Raw genomic sequence first — 27,770 nt, forward strand, 5'->3', positions numbered from 1 at the left:
CCCCTCTCCCCTCCCCGTTTCCACGCCGTGTCACTCGGATCGTCCGATCAATGGCCTCCCTTGCTCCCCACCTGCACAGATCCCTCGGGCTGGTGGGTTCGGCCGCATTCGAGGCAAGGAGGGTCTGCTGCCGGGAAACTACGTGGAGAAGATGTGAATGCGGGAATGGGAGGATATTCCTGGAGCAGGGGGTGGGTGAGGGGGGAAGGGAGAGGAAGACGGACCAACTCCGCAGGTACCAACTGCATCTCCCGAGGGTGGGAGTAGGGGGGGAAGAGTATCGGGGGCGGACAGTGAGTGGGGGGTCCCCAAGAGCAGCGACGGCCCCGGTGTCACGGATATTGGGTCCCCCCCGGTACGCCTGGGAATTGGTTCCCCCCCCCGCCCCAACACTTGCTCTAATGAACCGTAGCCCCGGTTGTTCTTTGGTGGCAGCACAGAACTGAAGATGGGGTCCTCACGCCAAAGATGGACGCCGTGCGCCGGAGGAACCGGGCGGCTCAGGCAGCATCTCTGGAGAACCTGGATAGATCGGCCTTCCTCTCCAGAGATGCTGCCTGACCCCCCGCCGAGTTACTCGAGCGCCCTGGGAATTGGTTACCCCCCACCCCTCAATCTCAAGATGCTCCAAAGACTTCCCCCGTTTGTTTTTTAGGCCGTTGATTCTAAAAAAACAAATGAAATGTTGTCGCTGTGTTGAACTCAAGTGTGTTCCTCCATTCTTCCCCCCCTCCCTCTCTCTCTCTGCCCGTCTACAACCTTGTCTCTCTCTCCATCTCCCACTCTCCACCCCTTCGCTTCCTTTCCTTTCCTCCCACCTCCTCTCCCTCTACCCTAGCCCCTCTCATGCTCTCCCCCTCCACCCCTTCCTTTCCACTCTCTCCCTCTACCCCCTTACAATAGACAATAGGGGCAGGAGGAGGCCATTCGGCCCTTCGAGCCCACACGCACCGCCATTCAATGTGATCATGGCTGATCATTCTCAATCAGTACCCCGTTCCTGCCTTTTCCCCATACCCCCTGACTCCGCTATCCTTAAGGGCTCTATCTAGCTCTCTCTTGAATGCATTCAGAGAATTGGCCTCCGCTGCCTTCTGAGGCAGAGAATTCCACAGATTCACAACTCTCTGACTGAAAAAGTTTTTCCTCATCTCAGTTCTAAATGGCCGACCCCTTATTCTTAAACTGTGTGGCCCCTTGTTCTGGACTGCCCCAATATTGGGAACATGTTTCCTGCCTCTAACGTGTCCAACCCCTTAATAATCTTATACGTTTCGATAAGATCCCCTCCCATCCTTCTAAATTCCAGTGTATACAAGCCTAGTCGCTCCAGTCTTTCAACATATGACAGTTGCGTTCTTCTAGAAACACGGGCCCCTGGCTCGACGTTTCCGAAACCCGAAACAGCGGGAGAAACCGGACGGGAGAAATATCATAATTGTGGTATTGATTTATTAACTTTCCGTTTCCCGCTCACCCCCCCCCCCCACCACATTTGCGAGGGTACATCTTATTCCGCGAGGGCCGATTTGCGTATCCCGAACAGCTGTAAAGCAGGGATGTGTGGGGGGGAAGGATCGACGGTATGAATCTCATCTCTACAACACCACCCACCCCAGATGATCGGTGTTTTATCTTTGGGGGGTGGGGTGGGGGGGGGGGAGATTCTATATTTGGGGAACAGCGGGAGGATTTAAAAATCTGTGGGGGTGGGGCCTTTGAAGTACCAGAGGCCTTTAGAGCTTGTGAAGGTGGTGTTGGAACCACTGACCCACTAACTGGTTGTCACCTTGGTGGGCCGGGTCGGTCTCCACACTTACGATACAGAGGACTAACTGATCTCCTGAGGGTGGAAAGCGAAGGGGAGGGAGGGGGGAGGGGGAGGGGGAGAGGGGGTTGTCGTTACAATTAAAATCGCTCTCTTGTGAAATAAACTTCTCGGTTGAAATAAAAGGTTTAAAATCAGCAATTGTAAACGGGCGAGGGAGAGCGAGGTGGGTCTTCAGACCACCCACGGCCCTCGACAACAGGCAATCAATGGGGAGGCCGAGTGGGGTGGGGGGAGATGGAGATTGGGGGGGAAGGGAGGTGGGGAGAGGGTGGGGAGAGGGAAGGGAGATGGGGAGAGGGAAGGAAGGGGGAGAGGGAAGGGAGGTGGGGAGAGGGAAGGGAGGTGGGGAGAGGGAAGGGAGGTGGGGAGAAGAAGTCGGGAAGGGAGTGGGGGAGAGGGAAGGGAGGTGGGGAGAAGAAGTCGGGAAGGGAGTGGGGGAGAGGGAAGGGAGGTGGGGAGAAGAAGTCGGGAAGGGAGGTGGGGAGAAGAAGTCGGGAAGGGAGGTGGGGAGAAGAAGTCGGGAAGGGAGGTGGGGAGAAGAAGTCGGGAAGGGAGGTGGGGAGAAGAAGTCGGGAAGGGAGGGTGGGAGGGAAGGGAGGGGGGAGAGGGGGAAACCCGTCTCTTAGAGTACACCCTTCTGCCAAGGGGCCATCGTGTCGTGGAAGCTCATCTGCCCCTCTCTACGGCTTGCTAGTGTTCTTAGAATTCGTCTCATACACGAAGGAGGGGGAGGGGGGGTGTATAACAGCGGCGGAGTCCTCTGGGGAGGTGAGACACCATATCGTCCTGTCCCCCCCTCCCTGCCCCGACCCCCCCCCCCCCTTGCCGTGGGCTTGCCGGCTCACAGGACGGTGCAGTCCCTGGACTTCTCCTCCCGGTCACGGTCACGGTCACGGTCACGGTCACGGTCGCGGTGCTGCCTGCGGTCGGAGCCGGGCCCCTGGCGGGCGGAGGCGGTCGGAGGCCGTGCGGACGCTGCTGCTGCCGCCTGCTGCAGTCGAGGAAGGAAAAGACCGCTGGTTAATTTTCAGTGGCGCGGCGGCGGTTCGGTTTCGTGATACATCGCGGCGACAGACCGGCGAGTCTGCGCCGACCGGCCGTCCCACACACACACACTCGATGTCTGCGTGTCAGAAGGAACTGCAGACGCTGGGGTAAACCAAAGGCAGACACATAGAAAATAGGTGCAGGAGTAGGCCATTCGGCCCTTCGAGCCTGTACGCACCGCCATTCAATATGATCATGGCTGATCATCCAACTCAGTATCCTGTACCTGCCTTCTCTCCATACCCCCTGATCCCTTTAGCCACAAGGGCCACATCTAACTCCCTCTTAAATATAGCCAATGAACTGGCCTCAACTACACTCTGTGGCAGAGAATTCCACAGATTCACCACTCTGTGTGAAAAAAAACTTCCTCATCTCGGTCCTAAAAGACTTCCCCCTTATCCTTAAACTGTGACCCCTGGTTCTGGACTTCCCCAACATCGGGAACAATCTTCCCGCATCTAGCCTGTCCAACCCCTTAAGAATTTTGTAAGTTTCTATAAGATCCCCCCTCAATCTTCTCAATTCCAGCGAGTACAAGCCGAGTCTATCCAGTCTTTCTTCATATGAAAGTCCTGCCATCCCAGGGATCAATCTGGTGAACCTTCTCTGTACTCCCTCGATGGCAAGAATGTCTTTCCTCAGATTAGGAGACCAAAACTGTACGCAATACTCCAGGTGTGGTCTCACCAATGCCCTGTACAACTGCAGCAGAACCTCCCTGCTCCTACATTGATGGTCTCCCAGTATCCACCTCACCTCACATCCGGAATCTTGGAATCATCCTTGATCAAACCCTCTCCTTCGACAAACACATCAAACACATCACAAAGACAGCCTTCTTCCACCTCAAAAACATTGCCCGTCTCCGTCCATCCCTCTCCTCCACAGCTGCAGAAACCCTCATCCACGCCTTCATCACCTCCCGTCTGGACTACTGCAACAGCCTCCTCTATGGCGCACCCTCAAAAATCATCAATAAACTTCAATACATTCAAAACACCGCTGCCCGTCTACTCACACACACCTCGATCCGTGACCATATCACCCCCGTCCTTTATAAACTCCACTGGCTCCCCATCCCCCAGAGAATCCAGTACAAAATCCTCCTCATAACCTACAAAGCCCTCCATAACCTGGCCCCATCCTACCTGACCGACCTCCTCCACAGGCACACTCCCACCTGCACCCTCCGCTCTGCCGCTGCCAATCTCCTATCCCCCCACATCCGGACTAAACTCAGATCCTGGGGGGACAGGGCTTTCTCCATCGCTGCTCCCACCCTATGGAACTCACTACCCCAAACCGTTAGAGACTCCCCCACACTCACCACATTCAAAACATCGCTGAAGTCTCACCTGTTCAGTACTGCCTTCAACCACTGAAGGTCACCTCACCTACTGTCTCCTTTCTCTGTTCATTTATTTATTTACTTATTTATCTATTTATTCATTTCCCTATGTTCTCAAAATCTCTGTAAACGTCTTTGAGTATATGAAAAGCGCTATATAAATAAAATGTATTATTATTATTATTATACTCAAATCCCCTCGCTATGAATGCCAACATATACCATTCGCTTTCTTCACTGCCTGCTGCACCTGCACACAAAATGTTGGAGTAACTCAGCCGGGAAGTGCAACATCTCTGGAGAGAAGGAACGGGTGACCTTTCGGGTCGAGACCCTTTTTCAGACTCGCCCGTCCCGCTGAGTTACTCCACTTTTTGTGTCTATCTTTGGTTTAAACCAGCGTCTGCAGTTCCTTCGACTCGTCAGACAGGTACACGGATAGGACAGGTTTGGAGGAATATGGATGGGCCAAACGCGGGCAGGTGGGACTAGTGTAGCTGGGACATGTTGGCCGGTGTGGGCAAGGTGGGCCGAGGGGCCTGTTTCCACGCTGTGTAAGACAAGGGACAATTTACTGATCAGCAAGGCCAATTAACACACACACACACACACACTACTGGGTCAGGGAGGGAGGAGGGGGAGCTGGAGAGGAGGGGGTAAAACAGATACCAAAACAGTACTGGGCAAAGATACTAGAGGAACAAGATGAACCACTCCGTCGAAATCGCCCATACTGAAGTGTAGTATGCAAAGGAGCGTAACGTCCGCCATTTTAGTAAGCAAACCCGCCGTTTGCTCTGCCTCTCGCAGTGTAATCAGTGTAGTTGGGGGAACAGTATGTGTGATGATACCATTAAAATGCAGAATATATCTCATCTATCAATTCACAGATTTTTCCTATTATTCTTTTTAAATGTTTCTGCAAGTACCTGCCTACTAAAATGGCGCCGTGATGTACTACGGTTTTTTAGGGTTGAGTGGTCTATCTTGCTCTGCTCTGTTATCTTTGGTAGTGGAGGGGGACATGGAGAGGGAGTGGGGGCCACACACACACACACAGGCGCAGTGCTGGGTGGAATGGCAGATCCACACACACACACACACACACACACACACAGTGCTGGGTGGAATGGCAGATCGGGACACGCACACACACACACACACACACACACACACACACACACACACACACACACACACAGAGTGCTGGGTGGAATGACACACACACACACACACACACACACACACACAGTGCTGGGTGGAATGGCAGATCGGGACACGCACACACACACACACACACATACACACACACACACACACACACACACACAGAGTGCTGGGTGGAATGGCAGATACACACACACACACTCACACACACACACACACACAGTGCTGGGTGGAATGGCAGATCCACACACACACACACACACACACACACACAGTGCTGGGTGGAATGGCAGATCAGGACACACACACGCACACACACACGCAGTGCTGGGTGGAATGGCAGATCGGGACACACGCGCACGCACAAACACACACACGAACACACACACACACACACACACACAGTGCTGGGTGGAATGGCAGACACAGACACACACACATTGCTGGGTGATATGGCAGATCGGGACACACTCACATACACACACAGAGTGCTGGGTGGAATGGCAGATCCACACACACACACAGAGTGCTGGGTGGAATGGCAGATCGGGACACACACGCACACACACCGCACACACATACGCGCACACACACACACACACACGCACACACACATACGCGCACACACACACGCACACACCGCACACATACGCGCACACACACACACACAGGGGGGGGGAGAGGGGAGTGGGTTGGGGAGGCAGCACTCGGTGAGGGAGGGGCTGGCTTTACCGGAGAGGGCTGGTGCTCTTGCTCCTGCAAGTACTGCACGGCCCGGCGATCCTCTTCCTCCTGCAGCTGCCGGGCCAGCTCCAGGTCGCTGATGCCCCCCGTGCTCTGCTGCTGCTGCTGCTGTAGGGACAGGGCCACCATGTAGTCCTGTGGGGGGGGGGGGGGGAGAGCGGTCAGTGGCAAGTCCACAGCTCCCAACCCTCAAGAAGGCTCCGCTCCTTCAACATCTGCAGTGAGATGCTGCAGATGTTCGATCCGTCCAAATATCCACTGACTTGGCCTCCACAGCCACCTGTTGCAATGACTTCCACAGATTAACTGCCCTCCGGCTAAAGAAGTCCCCCCTCACCACCTCCCTTCTGTCGATCTCCGCCTTAAAAATATCCATTGACAGCCTCCACCACCGTCTGTGGCAATGAATCCCACAGATTCACCGCCCTCTGGCTAAAGAAACTCCTCCTCATCTCCTTCCTAAAGGAACGTCCTTTAATTCTGAGGCCGTGCCCTCTGGTCCCAGACTCTCCCACTAGTGGAAACATCCTCTCCACATCCACTCTATCCAGGCCGCTCACTGTTCTGTACGTTTCAATGAGGCCCCCCCCTCATCCTTCTAAACTCCAGCGAGTACAGGCCCAGTGCCGACGAACGCTCATCGTACGTCAACCCACTCGTTCCTGGGATCGTTCTTGTAAACCTCCTCTGGACCCTCTCCAGAGCCAGCACATCCTTCCTCAGATATGGGGCCCACATTTTGCTCACAGTGCTCCAAATGCGGCCTGACCCGCGCCTTATACAGCCTCAGCATTACATCTCTGTTTTTGTATTCCAGTCCTCTTGATATAAATGCTATCGACAACAGACAATAGGTGCAGGAGGAGGCCATTCGGCCCTTCGAGCCAGCACCACCATTCAATGTGATCACGGCTGATCATTCTCAATCAGTACCCCGTTCCTGCCTTCTCCCCATACCCCCTGACTCCGCTATCCTTAAGAGCTCTATCTAGCTCTCTCTTGAATGCATTCAGAGAATTGGCCTCCACTGCCTTCTGAGGCAGAGAATCCCACAGATTCACAACTCTCTGACTGAAAAAGTTTTTCCTCGTCTCCGTTCTAAATGGCCGACCCCTTATTCTTAAACTGTGTGTGGCCCCTGGTTCTGGACTCCCCCAACATCGGGAACATGTTTCCTGCCTCTAACATGTCCAACCCTTTAATAATCTTATACGTTTCGATAAGATCCCCTCTCATCCTTCTAAATTCCAGTGTATACAAGCCTAGCCACTCCTGTCTTTCAACGTACGACAGTCCCGCCATTCCGGGAATTAACCTGGTGAACCTACGCTGCACGCCCTCAATAGCTACCTTTCTGCTGACTGGATAGCGCGAACAGAAAGGTTTCCGCAGTGCCTCGGCACAGGTGGCAATAATAAGCTAAACGTTATTCCCTTTATCCTGTACCCGTACACTGTGGACAGCTCGACAGTAATCAATGTTTAGTCGTTCTGCTGACGGACGGCACGCATCTGAACAGCTTTTCACTGCGCACGTGACAATAAACGAAACTACAGCAAGCATCACTATCGATGGTGCCCACCCCCCCTCGGTTCTGCACAGAGGGGTGGGGAGGGGGGAGTCTCGTCGGCTTGGATTACGGGCTGTCGATTCTGGGGCTGGGTGAGCAGACGGAGACGGGTGGGGGGGGGGTCGGAGAGAGGGCCGGGCCGTGCCGTGCCGGGCCTACCTGGTCGATCTGCTGCTGTGCAGGAGTGACGGTGACGGGGATTGGAGAGAGGGCCGGGCCGTGCCGGGCCTACCTGGTCGATCTGCTGCTGTGCGGGGGCTGATGGTGACGGGGATTGGAGAGAGGGCCCGGCCGGGCTTACCTGGTCGATCTGCTGCTGTGCGGAGGCTGATGGTGACAGGGGTTGGAGAGAGGGCCCGGCCGGGCCTACCTGGTCGATCTGCTGCTGTGCGGGGGAGCTGACGGTGAAGGGGGTCGGAGAGAGGGCCGTCCCTCTTATTGAAACATATAAGATAATTAGGGGATTGGACACATTAGAGGCAGGAAACATGTTCCCAATGTTGGGGGAGTCCAGAACCAGGGGCCACGCAGTTTAAGAATAAGGGGTAGGCCATTTAGAACGGAGATGAGGAAGAACTTTTTCAGTCAGAGAGTGGTGAAGGTGTGGAATTCTCTGCCTCAGAAGGCAGTGGAGGCCAGTTCATTGGATGCTTTCAAGAGAGAGCTCGATAGAGCTCTTAAGGATAGCGGAGTGAGGGGGTATGGGGAGAAGGCAGGAACGGGGTACTGATTGAGAGTGATCAGCCATGATCGCATTGAATGGCGGTGCTGGCTCGAAGGGCTGAATGGCCTCCTCCTGCACCTATTGTCTATTGTCTATTGTCCCGTGCCGACCTGGTCGATCTGCTGCTGTGCGGGGGAGCTGATGGAGACGGGGGCCGGAGAGAGGGGTGTGCCGTGCCGTGCCGGGCCTACCTGGTCGATCTGCTGCTGGGGCTGATGGTGACGGGGGTTGGAGAGAGGGCACGGCCGGGCCTACCTGGTCGATCTGCTGCTGTGCGGGGGCTGATGGTGACGGGGGTTGGAGAGAGGGCCCGGCTGGGCCTACCTGGTCGATCTGCTGCTGTGCGGAGGAGCTGACGGTGAAGGGGGTCGGAGAGAGGGGTGTGCCGTGCCGGGCCTACCTGGTCGATCTGCTGCTGTGCTGGGGCTGATGGTGACGGGGGTCGGAGAGAGGGCCGTGCCGTGCCGTGCCTACCTGGTCGATCTGCTGCTGTGCGGGGGCTGACGGTGACGGGGGTCGGAGAGAGGACCGTGCTGTGCCGTGCCTACCTGGTCGATCTGCTGCTGTGCGGGGGAGCTGATGGTGACGGGGATCGGAGAGAGGGCCGTGCCGTGCTGTGCCGTGCCTACCTGGTCGATCTGCTGCTGTGGCGGCTGTGCTGGGGCGTACGGGAGCTGCCGGCCGCTGGGGTGGCTGAGGCAGAAGTCGGCGTCGCAGAAGTTGCCGTCCCCCTCCACGTTGTGCAGGCTCTCCCAGGCCAGCTTCTGCTCCGACAGGAAGCCCTGGTCTGTCACCAGCAGGTACAGGTGGCCCTGGCGACCAGAAGCAGGTGCAGGGAATCAGCAGATGCGCAGAGTCTGTTGCCCGGAGGAGGTCAGTCAAGGGCAGGAGGACATGGGATTAAGGTGAAGGGAGCTGGGACCATCAACGTTGACATGGATAGACAATAGGTGCAGGAGGAGGCCATTCGGCCCTTCGAGCCTGTACGCACCGCCATTCAATGTGATCACGGCTGATCATTCTCAATCAGTACCCCGTTCCTGCCTTCTCCCCATACCCCCTGACTCCGCTATCCTTAAGAGCTCTATCCAGCTCTCTCTTGAATGCATTCAGAGAATCGGCCTCCACTGCCTTCTGAGGCAGAGAATTCCACAGATTCACAACTCTCTGACTGAAAAAGTTTTTCCTCATTTCAGTTCTAAATGGCCGACCCCTTATTCTTAAACTGTGTGGCCCCTTGTTCTGGACTCCCCCAACATTGGGAACATGTTTCCTGCCTCTAACGTGTCCAACCCCTTAATAATCTTATACGTTTCGATAAGATCTCCTCTCATCCTTCTAAATTCCAGTGTGCACGGTTGAAGCTGCCATCAACTATCGCAGGCTCAAATTGAGCGCAGCTTGACCGTGGTTGCATGCTCAGGACAGGAGGGCCTGACAATTTCGCCTTATTTTCCAAGCGACAGATGAGAAAAATGACCTTCATTCAAGCTGGGGAGGTTGCAGAGAAGATTTACCAGGACTCGAGGGCCTGCCCCACAGGGAGAGGTTGAGAGAGTTGTGAATCTGTGGAATTCTCCGCCTCAGAAGGCAGCGGAGGCCAATTCTCTGAATGCATTCAAGAGAGAGCTAGATAGAGCTCTTAAGGATAGCGGAGTCAGGGGGTATGGGGAGAAGGCAGGAACGGGGTACTGATTGAGAATGATCAGCCATGATCACATTGATTGGCGGTGCTGGCTCGAAGGGCCGAATGGCCTCCTCCTGCACCTATTGTCTATTGAGCAGGCTGGGTCTCTATTCCCTGGAGCGCAGGAGGATGAGGGGCGATCTTACGGAGGTGTACAAAATCACGAGGGGAATAGATCGGGTAGACGCTCAGAGTCTCTTGCCCAGAGTAGGGGAATCGAGGACCAGAGGTCATGGGTTCAAGGTGAAGGGGAAAAGATTTAATAGGAATCTGAGGGGTAACTTTTTCACACAGAGGGTGGTGGGTGTATGGAACGAGTCGCCGGAGGAGGTAGTCGAGGCAATGTTTAAAAACAGTTAGACAGGTACATAAGTGGCCAAAAGCGGGCAGGTGGGACTAGTGTAGCTGGGACATGTTGGCTGGTGTGGGCATGTTGGGCCGAAGGGCCTGTTTCCACACTGTGTCACTCTATGACTCTGCAAAGGGGATAGGGGATGTGAATCCGTCGGCCGATTACTGCTTGATGTCGTGCTCGGATATTAAACCCCGAACCAGATTTCCCAAATTCTCCAAATTCGTCCGAGTTACTGCCCTCCCCATGTCTCCCCTTCCCCCCCCCCCCCCCACCTACCACCACCATCGAATGGACGTTCATAACCCCTTAGGAGCAGAATTAGGCCATTCCGCCCATCAAGTCTACTCCGCCATTCGGTCGTGGCTGATCTATCTCTCCCTCTCGACCCTCTTCTCCTGCCTTCTCCCCACAACCCCCGACACCCGTTCTAATCAAGAATCTGTTGATCTCCGCCTTAAAAATATCCACTGACTTGTGGCCTCCACAGCCGTCTGTGGCAAAGAATCCCACAGATTCACCACCCTCTGACTAAAGAAATTCCTCCTCATCAACTTGCTACAGGCACGTCCTTTAATTCTGAGGCCGTGCCCTCTGGTCCCAGACTCTCCCACTAGTGGAAACATCCTCTCCACATCCACTCTATCCAGGCCGCTGTCTATTCTGTACGTTTTAATGAGGTTCCCCCCTCATCCTTCTAAACTCCAGCGAGGACAGGCCCAGTGCCGACAAACGCTCATCGTATTAACCCACTCATCCCCATGATAGATTCGAACGGCAAATGGCCCTAATTCTGAAGTATGAAGTTAGCACGAGTGGGATGGTTTAAGGAGTGGTGGGGGAAAGAGGTGATTAGCACGCTAACATGGGGAGGTTGGAACAACATTAAAGGGCAGGAACCATGTCCAAGATCACACCATCCCACAAACCAACCTCCCTTCCATTGAAGGTAGACACAAAATGCTGGAGTAACTCAGGGGGTCAGGCAGCATCTCTGGAGAGAAGGAATGGGTGACGTTTCGGGTCGAGGCCCTTCTTCAGACTGATGTCAGGGGAGGGGGCGGGACAAAGATGGGATGTAGTCGGAGACAGGAAGACTAGTGGGAGAACTGGGAAGGGGGAGGGGATAGAGAGGGGAAAGCAGGGACTATCTGAAGTTAGAGAAGTCAATGTTGATACTGCTGGGGTATAAACTACCCAAGCGAAATATGAGATGGCGTCTGTCTCAACCAACCTGATCTCCCCGTGGCTCAGCACTTCAACTCCCCCTCCCACTCCCGCACTGACCTTTCTGTCCTGGGCCTCCTCCATTGTCAGAGTGAGGCCCAGCGCAAATTGGAGGAACAGCACCCAATATTTCAAAGGGCAGTAACGGGTTCCCAGTTGGCAGGCGGGAGGAGCAGAGGTGTAGGAAGTGATTAGCATGGTTAATGTGGGGTAGTTTGAACAACAGCAAAGGGCAGTAGCGGGCAGGCAGGTGGGCAGATGGGGGACGGGAGGAGCTGCGGTGTGGGAGGGAGCAGTAGCAGGCGGGAGTTGTGGAGGTGTGGGAGCGGGCGGTTGGGGGGCGGGAGTGTGGGAGGGGGTTCCCGAGTGTGGTGCGTACCTTGTGTTTGATCATGGTGCTGAAGTGGTTGTTACGGAAGAACACGCAGAGCTCGCCCTCCTTTGCCGCCGCCGTCAGCTCGCAGAGGCCGTGGTAAGTCAGCTGTGTGGCCGTCGCGTCCAGGAACTGCTCTGCCACCAGACCTGTGGGACAGGGCACACCGCGTTTAACGCCCCGTGTGGAACAGCGTTCACAGCCGGCCGGGCCGCCGCCTCACGTAGCCGGGCACAGCGGCTCCACCCGCCTCCGGGTTCCATCCCGACCTCCGGTGCTAATCGCAGAGACCTCAACTCTCCCGTACTCTTGCAGCCTCATTCTCTTTCGAGAAGGCAGCACGGTGGCGCAGCGGTAGAGTTGCTGCCTTACAGAGAATGCAGCGCCGGAGACCCGGGTTCGATCCCGACTATGGGCGCCGTCTGTACGGAGTTTGTACGTTCTCCCCGTGACCTGCGTGGGTTTTCTCCGAGATCTTCGGTTTCCTCCCACACTCCAAAGACGTACAGGTATGTAGGTTAATTGACTGGGTAAATGTAAAAATTGTCCCTAGAATGTGTAGGATAGTGTTAATGTGTGGGGATCGTTGGTCGGCGCGGACCCGGTGGGCCGAAGGGCCTGTTTCCGCGCAGTATCTCCAAATCTAAAAAATCTAACTGTACGGAGTTTGCACGTTCTCCCCTTGACCTGTGCTGGGTTTTCTCCGGGTGCTCCGGTTTCCTTCCCACCTGTACAAAGCCGTACAGGTTTGTGGGTTAATTGGCTTCTGTAAAGTGTCCCTAGCGTGTGGGGACATTTCACTGTTTGCATCCATATATCCCCAGTGTGTGTGGGAGAGAGTTAGTGTGCGGGGATCGCTGGTCGGCGCAGACCCGGTGGGCCGAAGGGCCTGTTTTCTCTGCATCTCTGAACTAAACTCTGGTGCTAATCGCATTGAGGCCTCAAATGTCAGTGAGGCCAGTGGGCAGACAATTAATGCCAGCCATGCATTATCTGAATGGTGGCCGATTAGGAAAAGGGGAGATGCAACGAGACCTGGGTAGTCGTGGTACACCAGTCATTGAAAGTAGGCATGCAGGTGCAGCAGGCAGTGAAGAAAGCGAATGGTATGTTGGCATTCATAGCGAGGGGATTCGAGTATAGGAGCAGGGAGGTTCTGCTGCAGTTGTACAGGGCATTGGTGAGACCACACCTGGAGTATTGCGTACAGTTTTGGTCTCCTAATCTGAGGAAAGACATTCTTGCCATAGAGGGAGTACAGAGAAGGTTCACCAGATTGATTCCTGGGATGGCAGGACTTTCATATGAAGAAAGACTGGATAGACTCGGCTTGTACTCGCTGGAATTTAGAAGATTGAGGGGGGATCTTATAGAAACTTACAAAATTCTTAAGAGGTTGGACAGGCTAGATGCAGGAAGATTGTTCCCGATGTTGGGGAAGTCCAGAACAAGGGGTCACAGTTTAAGGATAAGGGGGAAGTCTTTTAGGACCGAGATGAGAATGTTTTTTTTCACACAGAGAGTGGTGAATCTGTGGAATTCTCTGCCACAGAAGGTAGTTGAGGCCAGTTCATTGGCTATATTTAAGAGGGAGTTAGATGTGGCCCTTGTGGCTAAAGGGATCAGGGGGTATGGAGAGAAGGCAGGTACGGGATACTGAGTTGGATAATCAGCCATGATCATATTGAATGGCGGTGTGTACAGGCTCGAAGGGCCAAATGGCCTACTCCTGCACCTATTTTCTATGTTTCTCTCTGCCCTGCTCGTGTCTACGTGGGCACCGAAGACAGACACAAAATGCTGGAGTAACTCAGCGGTTCAGGCAGCATCTCTGGAGAGAAGGAGTGGGTGACGTTTCGGGTCGAGACACCAGTCACGTTACCCATTCCTGACTCTATGTCCTCTTGCTCTTGATTCCCCTACTCTTGACGAGAGACTTGGGCGCTGTGGGCAAGCTGGGCCAAAGGGCCTGTTTCCGCACTGTCCGCCTCTATGTCCTCTGATTCCCCTACTCTGGGCGGATTCATCTTGTGATTTTGTACACCTCCATAAGATCTTCCTGCGCTCCACGGAATAGAGTCCCAGCCTGCTCAACCTCGAAGTATTCAAAGATAGACATAAAAAGCTGGAATAACTCAGATTTTTGCACTACTATTGATTGATTTTTTATGTGTGTGTGTGTGTGTGTGTGTGTGTGTGTATATATGTATCTATATATATAAACATAGAAAATAGGTGCAGGAGGAGGCCATTTGGCCCTTCGAGCCAGCACCGCCATTCATTGTGATCACGGCTGATCATCCACAATCAGTAACCCGTGCCTGCCTTCTCCCCATATCCCTTGATTCCGCTAGCCCCTAGAGCTCTATCCAACTCTCTCTTAAATTCATCCAGTGAATCGGCCTCCACTGCCCTCTGCGGCAGAGAATTGCACAGTTTCACAACTCTCTGGGTGGAAAAGTTTTTTCTCACCTCAGTTTTAAATGGCCCCCCCTTTATTCTTATATATAGTGTAAGAAAATAACTGCAGATGCTGGTACAAATCGAAGGTATTTATTCACAAAATGCTGGAGTAACTCAGCAGGTCAGGCAGCATCTCGGGAGAGAAGGAATGGGTGACGTTTGGGGTCGGGACCCTTCTTCAGACTGATGTCAGGGGGGCGGGACAAGGAAGGATATAGGTGGAGACAGGAAGATAGAGGGAGATCTGGGAAGGGGAAAAGAGGGACAGAGGAACTATTCTTAGACTGTGTGTGGCCCCTGGTTCTGGACTCCCCCAACATTGGGAACATTGTTCCTGCATATATATATATATCAACTCAAAGAAGGGCCTCGACCGGAAACGTCACCCATTCCTTCTCTCCAGAGATGCTGCCTGTCCCGCTGAGTCACTCCAGCAGTTTGTGTCTATTCTTCCTACACAGCGTTGGCACCACTGGGTAGCCAGGTCCCGCTGAAGGTAGAGTGCCGGTGGAAGAATGGTGGGTACCACCGCCCACCCACCCCCCCCGTCCGGGGAAAAGATACCGCCCGCCTGCCCACCTCACCTTCGCTGACCAGCGCGCTGTCCGTCGAGTGCTTGGAGCTGATGATCTTCTCCACCAGCTGGTTGTAACTGCACCTCCCGACCGCCTGCAACACCTCCTGGCTCTGGGGAGGCAGGAGAATGCGTGGGGTGGGGAGGGGAGAGGACATGGGGGGGAGAGGACATGGGGGGGGGAGGAAGGAAGGAGGGAGGGAGGGGGGAGTGGGGCAAGAAGGCAGGGGGAATATGGGGGTGGGGGGAGTGGGGGAAGGTGGGTGGACCAGGGGGAGAGGGTAAGAGGAGGAGAGAGGAAGGGAGGAGGAGAGAGGAAGGGGGATGGGGGAGAGAGGGAGGCGAATGGAGAGAGGAAAGGGAATGGGAGATGGAGAGGAATGGGGGATAGAGGGATGGAGGGGAGGGGAAGGCAGGGCATGGGGGAGGGAGAGAGGGAGAGAAGGGGAGAGCGGGACAGAAGGGAATGAAGGGAGGGAGAGAGGGAGAGAAGGGGAGAGCGGGACAGAAGGGAATGAAGGAAGAGAGGGAGGGAAAAGCAAATCAGTGTCACCCAGGGAGTGCCCGAAGGTCGGGGACTAGTTCACCTCCTGCCAGCCCGTGACTAACTCACAGCTAGCAACAAGTCCACAACACAACGAGACGCAAGGTTTAGTTTAGTTTAGAGATACAGCGCAGAAAAAAACAATCTGAAGAAGGGTCTCGACCCGAAACCTCGCCGATGCACATTCTCCACAGATGCTGCCTGATCCGCTGAGTTACTCCAGCACTTTGTGTTTTGCTGAAGATTCCAGCACCTGCAGTTCCTCCATTTGTTTAACATTTTCATTTCATTTCAAGAGCTTCACTTGAATCCTTTTCCGCCGTCTTTTCAGACCGCACGTCCCGGGTCACGCAAACGTGCTGAAACAAGGAACTTGCTTCTGCTCTCTCTCCTTTACATATAAAAGGACACATACTGCTGGAGTAACTCAGCAGGTCAGGCAGCATCTCCAGAGAACATGGATAGGGTCGGCTCCCACGTTTCAGGTCGGGACCCTTCTTCAGTCTGAAGACATTTCAGGTTGGAGCTGAAAGGAAGCATGCAGGTAGAGCAGGCAGTGAAGAAAGCCAATGGTATGTTGGCCTTCATAACAAGAGGAGTTGAGTATAGGAGCAAAGAGGTCCTTCTGCAGTTGTACAGGGCCCTAGTGAGACCGCACCTGGAGTACTGTGTGCAGTTTTGGTCTCCAAATTTGAGGAAGGATATTCTTGCTATTGAGGGCGCGCCAGGTTAATTCCCGGAATGGCGGGACTGTCGTATGTTGAAAGACTGGAGCGACTAGGCTTGTATACACTGGAATTTAGAAGGATGAGAGGGGATCTTATCGAAACTTATAAGATTATTAAGGGGTTGGACACGTTAGAGGCAGGAAACATGTTCCCAATGTTGGGGGAGTCCAGAACAAGAGGCCACAGTTTAAGAATAAGGGGTCGGCCATTTAGAACTGAGATGAGGAAAAAGCTTTTCAGTCAGAGAGTTGTGAATCTGTGGAATTCTCTGCCTCAGAAGGCAGTGGAGGCCAAGTCACTGAATGCATTCAAGAGAGAGCTAGATAGAGCTCTTAAGGATAGTGGAGTCAGGGGGTATGGGGAGAAGGCAGGAACGGGGTACTGATTGAGAATGATCAGCCATGATCACATTGAATGGCAGTGCTGGCTCAAAGGGCCGAATGGCCTCCTCCTGCACCTGTTGTCTATTGTCTATAAGAAGGATCCTGACCTGAAACGCCACCTATCCACGTTACCAGAGATGTTGCCTGACCCGCTGGACTCGTTATGTTCCCCTTTTGCCTTTTAGTTTAATTTAGTTACAATGCAGAAACAGGCCTTTCGGCCCACTGAGTCCGCGCCGACCAACGATCCCCACACACTAACACTATCCTACACACACTAGGGACAATTTACCGAAGCCAATGAACCTACTTTGGAGCGTGGGTGAAAACCGGAGCAGCCGGAGAAATCCCACAAGGTCACAGGAGGAAAGTACAAACTCCGTGCAGGGAGAGGAGAGAAGGAGTAACCGGGGGTGAGACCGGTCCTTGATTATGCTAGTGGCCTTGCCGAGGCAGCGTGAGGTGTAGATGGAGTCGATGGAAAGGAGATAAGACACTAAATGCTCGAGTAACTCAGCGGGACAGGCAGCATCTCTGGAGAGAATGGGTGATGTTTCGGGTTGAGTCCCTTCAATAGACAATAGGTGCAGGAGTCGGCCATTCGGCCCTTCGAGCCAGCACTACCATTCAATGTAATCATGGCTGACCATTCTCAATCAGTACCCCGTTCCTGCCCTCTCCCCATACCCCCTGACTCCGCTATCCTTAAGAGCTCTATCCAGCTCTCTCTTGAATGCATTCAGAGAATTGGCCTCCACTGCCTTCTGAGGCAGTGAATTCCACAGATTTGCAACTCTCTTACTGAAAAAGTTTTTCCTCATCTCAGTTCTAAATGGCCGACCCCTTATTCTTAAACTGTGTGGGCCCTGGTTCTGGACTCCCCCCAACATTGGGAACATGTTTCCTGCCTCTAACGTGTCCAACCCCTTAATAATCTTATACGTTTCGATAAGATCCCCTCTCATCCTTCTAAATTCCAGCGTATACAAGCCTAGCCGCTCCAGTCTTTCAACATATGATAGTCCCGCCATCCCGGGGATTAACCTGGTGAACCTACGCTGCACGCCCTCAATAGCAAGAATGTCCTTCCTCAAATTTGGAGACCAACACTGCACACAGTACTCCAGGTGCGGTCTCACTAGGGCCCTGTACAACTGCACACAGTACTCCAGGTGTGGTCTCACTAGGGCCCTGTACAACTGCACACAGTACTCCAGGTGCTGGAATCCCTTCTTCAGTGGTTGGTTTGTGTGATGGTCAGGGCAGCATCCACGGCTCTCTGGGTGTGCAGCGTGTAATGTGGGGGGGGGGGGGGGGCGCAGGGGGAGGGGTCAACCTGGCTCCAGCAGGGGGTCCCAGGGGGGCGGGCGGCTGACGGCGTTCCCTCACACGTACCTGAGGGTCGACGAGCCAGCCGTGGTAGAGCGGGACATCCAGGAGGTCGAAGACGATGCACTCGGGGGTATACTCAAAGTCCCCTACCCCCGTGAAGCGGACATTGACGTCCAGCCCCGTGGACAGCTTGGGAAGCACGGACATGGCATCGTTCATGTTCTGGGGAGGGAAGGGGGGTGGAAGAGGGGGAGAGGGAGAGAGAGAGAGGGAGAGGGAGAGAGAGAGAGAGAGGGAGTTGGGGGGAGAGAGGGGGGTTTGAGAAGATGGGGAGCAGATCGGGGCAGGAAGGAGGGGGAAGGGAGGGAGGGGATTGGAGAGGGAGGAGAAAGGTGGAGGGGGATAGGAGGTAGAAGGAGGAGAGAGAGGGAAGGAGGAGGGGGTAAGGAGGAAGGAGGGATGGAGGGGAATAGGGAGAGAGGGCGAGGAGGGAGAGGGTGAGGGGAGGACGAGTAGAGAGAGAAGCAGGGGGGAGGGGAAGGGGTGGGGGAATAGGGAGCGAGGGCAAGGAGGGAGAATGTGAGAGGAAGGGAGAGAAGGGAGAGGAGAAGGAAGAGGAGATAGGGGGGAGCAGGAGGGAGGGGGAGGGTGGGAGGGGAATGGGGGGGATAGGAGGAAGGAGGAGAGAGAGGGAAGGAGGAGGGGGTAAGAAGGAAGGAGGGGTATAAGAAGGGGTGGAGGGGAATAGGGAGCGAGGGCGAGGAGGAGAGGAAAGGGACGGAGAGGGGAGGGCGAGGAGAGAGAAGCAGGGGGGAGGGGGTGGAGAAGAAGGGTGGGAGGGGAAGGGGTGGGGGAATAGGGAGAGAGGGAGGGGACGGAGAGGGGGAGGGCGAGGTGGGAGGGGGCAGAAGGGAGAGGAGATAGGGGGAGGATCAGGAGGGAGAGGGAGGGTGGAGAAGGGTGGGAGGAGAATGGGGGGGGGGGAGGAAGAGAGAGTTACTGTCACTGGTCAGCACGAGAGCAACACCATTCATCCCAGCAGCCCCGTGCCATCACTTGAATGCGCCCCCAGCCCCCGGGACCCGCCGACAACAGTCCTCCTCCGGTCCTGGCGGTTATGCGGCCAGTTGTGTGGGAAACGTTTTAGCGGTGGGTTCAGGTGTGCGAAGTACCTGGTCAAAGTTGAGCTGCAGCCCCTCCGAGCTCTCTTTCGGCTTGGTGGAGAGCACGCAGTCGCCTGGAAGGGAAACACAACAAGAAAGCCACAGCTGTTGACACGACTTTCAAGGCACAAATAGACTGCACAGACGCTTTGCTGACGTGTTGTTTAGAGATACGCAGGTGCTCCTCACAACTTACGATGGTTACTTTCCTCGGAAGAAACCGAAAATATCCTAAGTCGAAATGCATGGAATTTCGCGCGGGCGCGTGGCCGGAAGCGAGCTGCAGCCATTTGCACCATCGCAAAGGCGGGATATCGTACGTGGAAGCATCATCCACAATCAGTACCCCGTTCCTGCTTTCTCCCCATATCCCTTGATTCCGTTAGCCCCAAGAGCTACATCTAACTCTCTCTTGAAAAAAAAATCCAGTGAATTGGCCTCCACTGCCTTCTGTGGCAGAGAATTCCACAGATTCACAACTCTCTGGGTGAAAAAGGTTTTGCCTCATCTCAGTCCTAAATGGCCGACCCCTTATTCTTAAACTGTGTGACCCCTGGTTCTGGATTACCCCAACTTTGGGAACATTTTTCTTGCATCTAGCCTGTTCAATCCTTTAAGAATTTTATATGTTTCCATAAGATCCCCTCTCATCCTTCTAAATTCTAGTAAATACAAGCCCAGTCCACCCATTCTTTCATCATATAAGAAAATAACTGCAGATGCTGGTACAAATTGAAGGTATTTATTCACAAAATGCTGGAGTAACTCAGCAGGTCAGGCAGCATTTCAGGAGAGAAGGAATGGGCGACGTTTCGGGTTGAGACCCTTCTTCAGACTTCTTTCATCATATGTCAGTCCCGCCATCCCGGGAATTAACCTGGTGAACCTACGCTGCACTGCCTCAATAGCAAGGACGTCCTTCCCCAAATTGGGAGACCAAAATAGCACATAATACTCCAGGTGCGGTCTCACCAGGGCCCTGTACAACTGCAGTAGGACCTCCTTGCTCCTAAACTCAAATCCTCTCGCAATGAAGGCCAACATGCCATTAGCTTTCTTCACTGCCTGCTATACCTGCACGCTTACTTTCAGTGACTGGTGTACAAGCACACCCTGGTCTCATTGCACCTCCCCTTCTCCTAATCTGACACCATTCAGATAATATAAGAAAATAACTGCAGATGCTGGTACAAATCGATTTATTCACAAAATGCTGGAGTAACTCAGCAGGTCAGGCAGCATCTCGGGAGAGAAGGAATGGGTGACGTTTCGGGTCGAGACCCTTCTTCAGACTGATGAAGGGTCTCGAGCCGAAACGTCACCCATTCTTTCTCTCCCGAGATGCTGCCTGACCTGCTGAGTTACTCCAGCATTTTGTGAATAAACCATTCAGATAATAATCTGCCTTCCTGTCCTTGCCACCAAAGTGGATAACCTCACACTTATCCACATTAGGCTGCATCTGCCCAGTCACCCAGCCTGTCCAAGTCACCCTGCAGCCTCATAGCATCCTCCTCGCAGCTCACGCTGCCACCCAGCTTCGTGTCATCCGCAAACTCGGGAGATGTTACATTAATTTCCCTCATCTAAATCGTTAAGAAGCTGGAGTAACTTAGCGGGACAGGCAGCATCTGTGGAGAACATGGATAGGTGACGTTTCGGGTCAGGGCCACTCTTCAGTACTTGGTGTTTTTTGTTTGTTTTGGAGCAGAGTGTTGTTTCAATTTAAATAGGACTTTTGCATACAAGAGTACAGGAACAAATTGACACAATGTCCTATGTTAGCTTTACGGGTGTGTTGCTTGGAAGTTGACACCAAGCCAAACTCATGACCAAAAACTCACGCCAAAGTCAGTCAGCTTTGGGGAGCCTCTTAAAGGAGAACTGGCAGGTGGAGAGATTTTAGTTTAGTTTAGAGATACAGCATGGAAATAGGCCCTGCGGCCCACCGAGTCACCTGTTCATGTTCTCCGGAGATGCTGCCTGTCCCGCCCAGTTACTCCAGCACTTTGTGTCTTTTTTCTTTAGTAAACCAGCATCTGCAGTCCCTGCGTGTCGGAAGAAACTGCAGATGCTGATTTAAACCGAAGAGAGACACAAAATGCTGGAGTAACTCAGCGGGACGGGCAGCATCTCTGGAGAGAAGGAACGGGTGACATTTCGGGTCGACCCATTCCTTCTCTCCAGAGATGCTGCCTGCCCCACTGAGTTACTCCAGCATTTTGTGTCTCTCTGCAGACCCATGCGTCCTCAGATTTTTCAATGAGCTGGACATAAGACACTGGTCAATCGAGTGATGAAACCGTTTGACTGAACATCTATAGTTACCTAGAAGGATCATCAATTGTTCGACCGATATCACCTCAGTCTTTGGTTGTATCCTTACCTGCAGAAAATAAAAAAGAAAATATCCAGGGATGTTCTGAAGCAATGTGGGCACTGGCTGTTAATCTTTTTTTTAAATTCATTTTAAAGGTGGCACTGAAATTTCCATTTGAACAGCACCCTTCATGGAGTTAAATGAAGCAAGGTCCCAAACCGATCGAGGACAACATCTGATACTCAGCCACTTTGTGAGGTGGTGAGAAGGGTGACCCAACTCTTGGTCAGAGAGGGAAGGTCTTAAGGTCTTTGAGGAAGGATATTCTTGCTATTGAGGGTGTGCAGCGTAGGTTTACTAGGTTAATTCTCGGAATGGCGGGACTGTCATATGTTGAAAGACTGGAGCGACTAGGCTAGAATACACTGGAATTTAGAAGGATGAGAGGGGATCTTATCGAAACGTATAAGATTATTAAGGGGTTGGACACATTAGAGGCAGGAAACATGTTCCCAATGTTGGGGGAGTCCAGAAACAGGGGCCACAGTTTGAGAATAAGGGATAGGCCATTTAGAACAGAGATGAGGACAAACTTTTTCAGTCAGAGAGTTGTGAATCTGTGGAATTCTCTGCCTCAGAGGGCAGTGGAGGCCAATTCTCTGAATGCATTCAAGAGAGAGCTAGATAGAGCTCTTAAGGATAGCGGAGTCAGGGGGTATGGGGAGAAAGCGGGAACGGGGGACTGATTGAGAATGATAAGCCATGATCACATTGAATGGCGGTGCTGGCTCGAAGGGCCGAATAGCCTACTCCTGCACCTATTGTCTATTGTCTAAAAGACGAGAGAAGGAGAAATCGGTCGGCGCAGCGGTAGAGTTGCGGCCTCACAGCGCTGGAGACCCGGGTTCGATCCTGACTATGGGCTTGCTGTCTGTACGGAGTTTGTACGTTCTCTCTGTGACCGCGTGGGTTTTCTCCGGGTGCTCCGGTTTCGTCCCACGCCCTCCCCAAACGCACGGGTTTGTAGCTTAATTGGCTGCAATAAAAATTGTAAATTGTCCCTAGTGTGCAGGATAGTGCTAGTATGCGGGGTGATCGCTGGTCGGCACGGACTCGGTGGGCCGAAGGGCCTGTTTCCGCGCTGTATCTCTAAAGGCTAAAGCAGCACAACAGATATGTAAACATTGTACTCTGTAAACACCATAGTAAACTACAAAAGGTTCAGTATATATTTTTAAAAAAGCAATAATAGCACAAAGGCGAAAACAATCCACCTCCATCTATTAGTTTGGAGGTTTCACATTATACACTTTTTATCCTGTATCTGTACATGTGGATGGTTCGATTGTGATCGTGTGCCGTCTTTCTGCCGACTGGTTAGCACGCAACAAAAGCTGTTCACTGTACCTCGCTCGGCACACATGATAATAAACTAAACTCAGACTCAAGGTCAGTTGGAGGTTGTAGTGGTTAATAGTGCTGATTCTCTAAGGTCTAAATTTAGGGAGGAAGGCGACAGATCAAATGTTACAGAGTTGGTATCAGACTTCTGAACAGTCTTCCCACCAGCTAGAGTGCAGTCCTGACCTCCTAACTACCTCATTGGAGTCCTTTGAACGTTATCTTTAATCAGACTTTATCTTGCACTAAATAATATACCCTTTAGAAACATAGAAAAATAGGTGCAGGAGTAGGCCATTCGGCCCTTCGAGCCTGCACGCACCGCCATTCAATATGATCATGGCTGATCATCCAACTCAGTATCCCGTACCTGCCTTCTCTCCATACCCCCTGATCCCTTTAGCCACAAGGGCCACATCTAACTCCCTCTTAAATATAGCCAATGAACTGGCCTCAACTACCTTCTGTGGCAGAGAATTCCACAGACTCACCACTCTCTGTGTGTAGAAATGTTTTCTCATCTCGGTCCTAAAAGACTTCCCCCTTATCCTTAAGCAGTGACCCCTGGTTCTGGACCTCCCCAACATCGGGAACAATCTTCCCGCATCTAGCCTCTCCAACCCCTTAAGAATGTTATATGTTTCAATAAGATCCCCCCTCAGTCTTCTAAATTCCAGCGAGTACAAGCCTAGTCTATCCAGTCTTTCTTCATATGAAAGTCCTGCCATCCCAGGGATCAATCTGGTGAACCTTCTCCGTACTCCCTCTAAGGCTAGAATGTCTTTCCTCAGATTAGGAGACCAAAAGTGTACACAATCCCATGTCTGTACACTGTGGACAGCGTGATTGTAATCATGTCCAGACTTTTCAGTGACTGGATAGAACGCAATACACAGAACGCTGCGGTAGAGTTGCTGTCTTACAGCGTCAGAGACCCGGCTGCCATCCAGGTGCTGTCTGTACAGAGTGTGAATGTTGTCCCTGTGAACTGTGTGGGTTTCCTCCCATACGCACAGGTTTGTGGGTTAATTGGCTTTGGTAAAAATGGTAAAAATGTCCCGGGGTAGCGCTAATGTACAGGGATCGCTGGCTGGCATGGAATCGGTAGGCCAAAGGGCCTGTTTCTGCGCTGTTTCTCTAATCTAAACTCGTTTCGCCGTACCTCGGACAGAAGCGTACAAATTCACGAGAGGAATAGTTTAGTTTAGTTTAGTTTAGAGATACAGCGCGGAAACAGGCCCTTTCGACCCACCGGGTCCGCGCCGACCAGCGATCCCCGCACATTAACACTATCCTACACCCACTACCGAGTTTACATTTACCGAGTCAATTAACCTACAAACTTGTACGTCTTTGGCGTGTGGGGGGGGGGGAAGATTTAATAGGAACCTGAGGGGTAACTTTTTCACACAAAGGATGGTAGGTGCATGAGGAAATAGTTGAGGCAGGTACTATCGCATTGTTTAAGAAACATTTAGACAGGTACATGGATAAAACAAGTTTAGAGGGATACTAGACCAAGTGGACATTTTGGGCCCAAACCTCTCCTACATTGGTGCAGCACCCTCTCCTCCTCCGCTTTTCTTTCTTTCTTTCTCTTTCTTTCTCTTTCTTTCTTTCTCTTTCTCTCTCTCCCTCTTTCCCTCCCTCCCTCTCTCCCTCCCTCCCCCCCTCCTCCTTCCCCTCCCCCCGACTCCACCCCCCTCAACCCCCTTATCCTCCCCCCATCCCCAGGAGATAGATTTAAACTTTAAAATGTGAATAACTTTAAAAATATAACACCGATTTCAATGAAACTTCTTCCATTAGCACCAAAGGGACGACGGTGAGCAAGGTGGGCCTAAAATTGTCGCGCTATCGTGTACCGTTTTGGCTGTTGTTCAGGAACAAACAAACAAACAAACAAACGAGAGATTTAGTATAGGGATGGGCCAAATGCTGGGCCTGCCTTTGCGCTGTATAACTGGATATAAACATTCTAATCTCCTCTGCCAGCACGTGATCCATATTCCTCTGTTCCCTGCATATCTACGTGTCTAGTCTTTGACATTTCCACTCCGGGAAAAAAGGTTCTGACTGTTTACCGTGTATGGGCCTGAGTTTAGTTCATTGTCGTGTGTGTCGAGGCACAGTAAAAAGCTTTCGTCATCCTTGATCCCTTCTCTCAAACCTCACAGACTGGGAGGTCATGTTGCGGTTGTAAAAGACGTTGGTGAGACCGCATTTAGAGTATTGTGTTCAGTTCGGGGCACCACGTTTTTAGGAAAGATGGTGTCAAGCTGGTAAAAGGCACATATAAGATTTACGAGGATGTTGCCAGGACTAGAGGGTCTGTGCTATCGGGAGAGGTTGAACAGGCTGGGACTCTATTCCTTGGAGTGCAGGAGGATGAGGGGTGATCTTATAGAGGTGTACAAAATCATGAGAGGAATAGATCGGGTAGACGCACAGAGTCTCTTGCCCAGAGTAGGGGAATTGAGGACCAGAGGACATGGGTTGAAGGTGAAGGGGAAAAGATTTAATAGGAATCTGAGAGGCAATTTTTTCACAAAAAGGGTGGTGCGTGCATGGAACGAGCTGCCAGAGGAGGTAGTTGATGCTGAGACTATCCCAACTTTTAAGAAACATTTAGACAGGTACATGGATAGGACAGTTATGGAGGGATATGGACCAAATGCGAGCAGGTGGGACTGGTGTAGCTGAGACATGTTGGCTGGTGTGGGCAAATTGGGCCGAAGGACCTGTTTCCACACTCTATCATTCTATGACTCTATAACTCAGGGGACGAAACCGCCTCAAGTCTACCTTCCATCTCAGGAACAAGATGTTCATGATGGCGATCAAGGGGCAGGGCCCATTTTCACTCTGGGTGATGACAGGGGTCTTCTCGCCCTTCCAGCTGATCCACTTGACGTAGTAGAACGTGTTGCTGGGGTCACCCCGGCTGACCTCGGGCTTTGACGCGGCCCCCTGCGCGCCGTCTTGCTCTGCCTCGCTGCAGCTCCCCAGCGACGGGGCGGAGAACCGGTCGGACTCGGCGCTCTCGACCAGAGGGCCCTCGGTGTCCGCCAGATCGTCCCCCGTCTCCTCCTCCTCCTCCTCATCCGGGGAGCCCAGCGAGGGGGTCAGGCTGGCCATGTCTCCGTCGGACTCCGCAATGGCCAAGACGCAGGGCGGCGACACCTTGCCGCTGTCTGGCTCCTTAAAGTCGGTCGCCGGCCTCCGTCCCTCGGAGGCCGACATCTTCCCGGCCTGCTTCCCCGCTCCCTCCAGGCGGTCCGAGCAACCTTCCATCCGACCGGGATCTCCGGAGTCGGACGGCTTGGCGCTGACCGGCACAGCGGCCTGTCCCGACACGGCGGCTGGTCTTGTGTCCAGACCAAGATTGTCGCCCTTTTCAAACGCAGGGCTGTCCATGACCAGTGGCTCCAACCTCAACTGGCCTCCCTCAAGGGAAACGTCCCAGTAAACCACTGGATCCCTTGTCCTTGAAGATAATGACAATAATCCACTCAATCGTTTTCTTTAATCTTCAACCATTGGGCACAGTTTTAACGTGCAGTGTCTTTTCTTTCTGAGTTTCGGACAGTCCCGATGATTAGTTTTGGTATATCTCCAACAGAGGTAATTTGGGAGCAGTAAAGTGGGATTAGGGTGTGTGTCTCTTTGCAGACTGCAAATATCCGAGATGGAGACACTACAGTCAGAAACTTCTCTGCTCTGGGCAAGGAGGAAGCTTAGTCTTTGTAGTTGTTCCACATGTCCCACAGAAGCAAACGCAAGGCTCAGTCCTGATCTCCCAACGGCACCCTCGTCTGTAACTTGGATCGGTCGGTCCAGGGGTCTTTCCGAGTTTGAGTTTAGAGTTTCTATCTGGAGGCTTCTCAGGCTCCCGTCGTGTAGTGTTCAAGGCTCCTGCTTAACAATGGAGTTAAGTAGGAAGCTCCTTCCGAGGTATCGGAGCAAAATAATTCCCTGGCCTTGCTTTGCACTCACGCCTACCCTTGGGAAGGAAGAGGTACAAAACCTAGTGGCAAAAACCCAAGCCCTGTTCCCCACCGCTAGGGTCCTCTAGCTCAATGGAAAAAGCTGGTCCCTCCTGACCCCCAGGACGGACACTCGGGTCGTTGAGCGGTCCCGTTCCTCAACCTTTGACCGCTGACCCTTTGCCGTGATCGACGTCGCCCCCCTCGACCCTTGACATCCGTCACCTCCCCGCTGCCCGGGTTGGGGGCTCAAAGCTCCACCTTCGACCCCTGCACCCAGACCCTTCGGGCGGACAGAGGAAGATGTCGGTCATGAGGGGGAGGGAGCGGTTGTTTTGGAGGGGGTGTTAGGTTCAGGAGGAAAGCTAGTTGAGAGGGGAGGGGGGAGGGGGGGGGAACGACGACTTATTCGAGGGGGACGTTATTTGAGAGGGTGGGGGGGAATTATTCGAGGGGGGAGTGGGACGTCGTTATTGAGGGAGGAGGGGGTTGTCCGGGCTAGAGGGAGTTATTGAGGGTTGCGGAGGGAGTTTATTTGAGGGATTAGCTGATGGAGGAAGGGGAGGGGGGGTTATTTGATGGAAGGAGTGGGCTTATTGAGGGGAAGATGAGGTTATGGAGGGAATGAGGGGGGGGGGGGGGGGGATTATCGAGGAGAGGGTCCCCCAACCCAAAATGTTATTTTTGATGCAGAACCCCTTCAGGGAAAGAGCTGCCTCCTTCCTTGAGGAGACCCCAACCCTTCTGGGTTATGGACCCCCCCCCACACCCTTCTACCTCCTGGATTATTGACCACCGCCCCC

At 53.1% G+C, this 27,770-nt stretch overlaps 2 protein-coding genes across 3 annotated transcripts in view; one reads left to right on the forward strand and one right to left on the reverse strand.

Moving 5' to 3' along the window:
• Positions 1–157, forward strand: part of LOC144612342 (unconventional myosin-If-like) — a 25,730-nt gene extending 25,573 nt beyond the window's left edge. Inside the window, exon 9 of the mRNA XM_078431918.1 lies at positions 80–157. Coding sequence (XP_078288044.1) covers positions 80–157 — 78 coding nt within the window. The remainder of the gene's footprint in view (positions 1–79) is intronic.
• Positions 158–1,438: 1,281 nt separating this feature from the next.
• On the reverse strand, positions 1,439–27,770 carry LOC144612273 (ubiquitin carboxyl-terminal hydrolase MINDY-1-like). Of its 2 annotated transcripts, none has more exons than XM_078431839.1 (9): positions 25,787–27,770; positions 21,589–21,646; positions 19,270–19,334; positions 18,161–18,319; positions 15,121–15,223; positions 12,080–12,222; positions 9,064–9,246; positions 6,129–6,275; positions 1,439–2,819 (listed from the first exon to the last, which is right to left on the reverse strand). In XM_078431839.1, the coding sequence occupies exons 1-9, from the start codon at positions 26,396–26,398 to the stop codon at positions 2,673–2,675; spliced, it is 1,617 nt and encodes a 538-aa protein (XP_078287965.1). In that variant the 5' UTR covers positions 26,399–27,770; the 3' UTR covers positions 1,439–2,672. The 2 variants fall into 2 exon arrangements, with proteins under 2 accessions (XP_078287965.1, XP_078287964.1); XM_078431838.1 differs by having other exon boundaries at positions 1,439–2,822; positions 25,787–27,768.

Source organism: Rhinoraja longicauda, chromosome 44 (assembly GCF_053455715.1).
Source record: "Rhinoraja longicauda isolate Sanriku21f chromosome 44, sRhiLon1.1, whole genome shotgun sequence".
Lineage (NCBI taxonomy): Eukaryota > Metazoa > Chordata > Chondrichthyes > Rajiformes > Arhynchobatidae > Rhinoraja > Rhinoraja longicauda.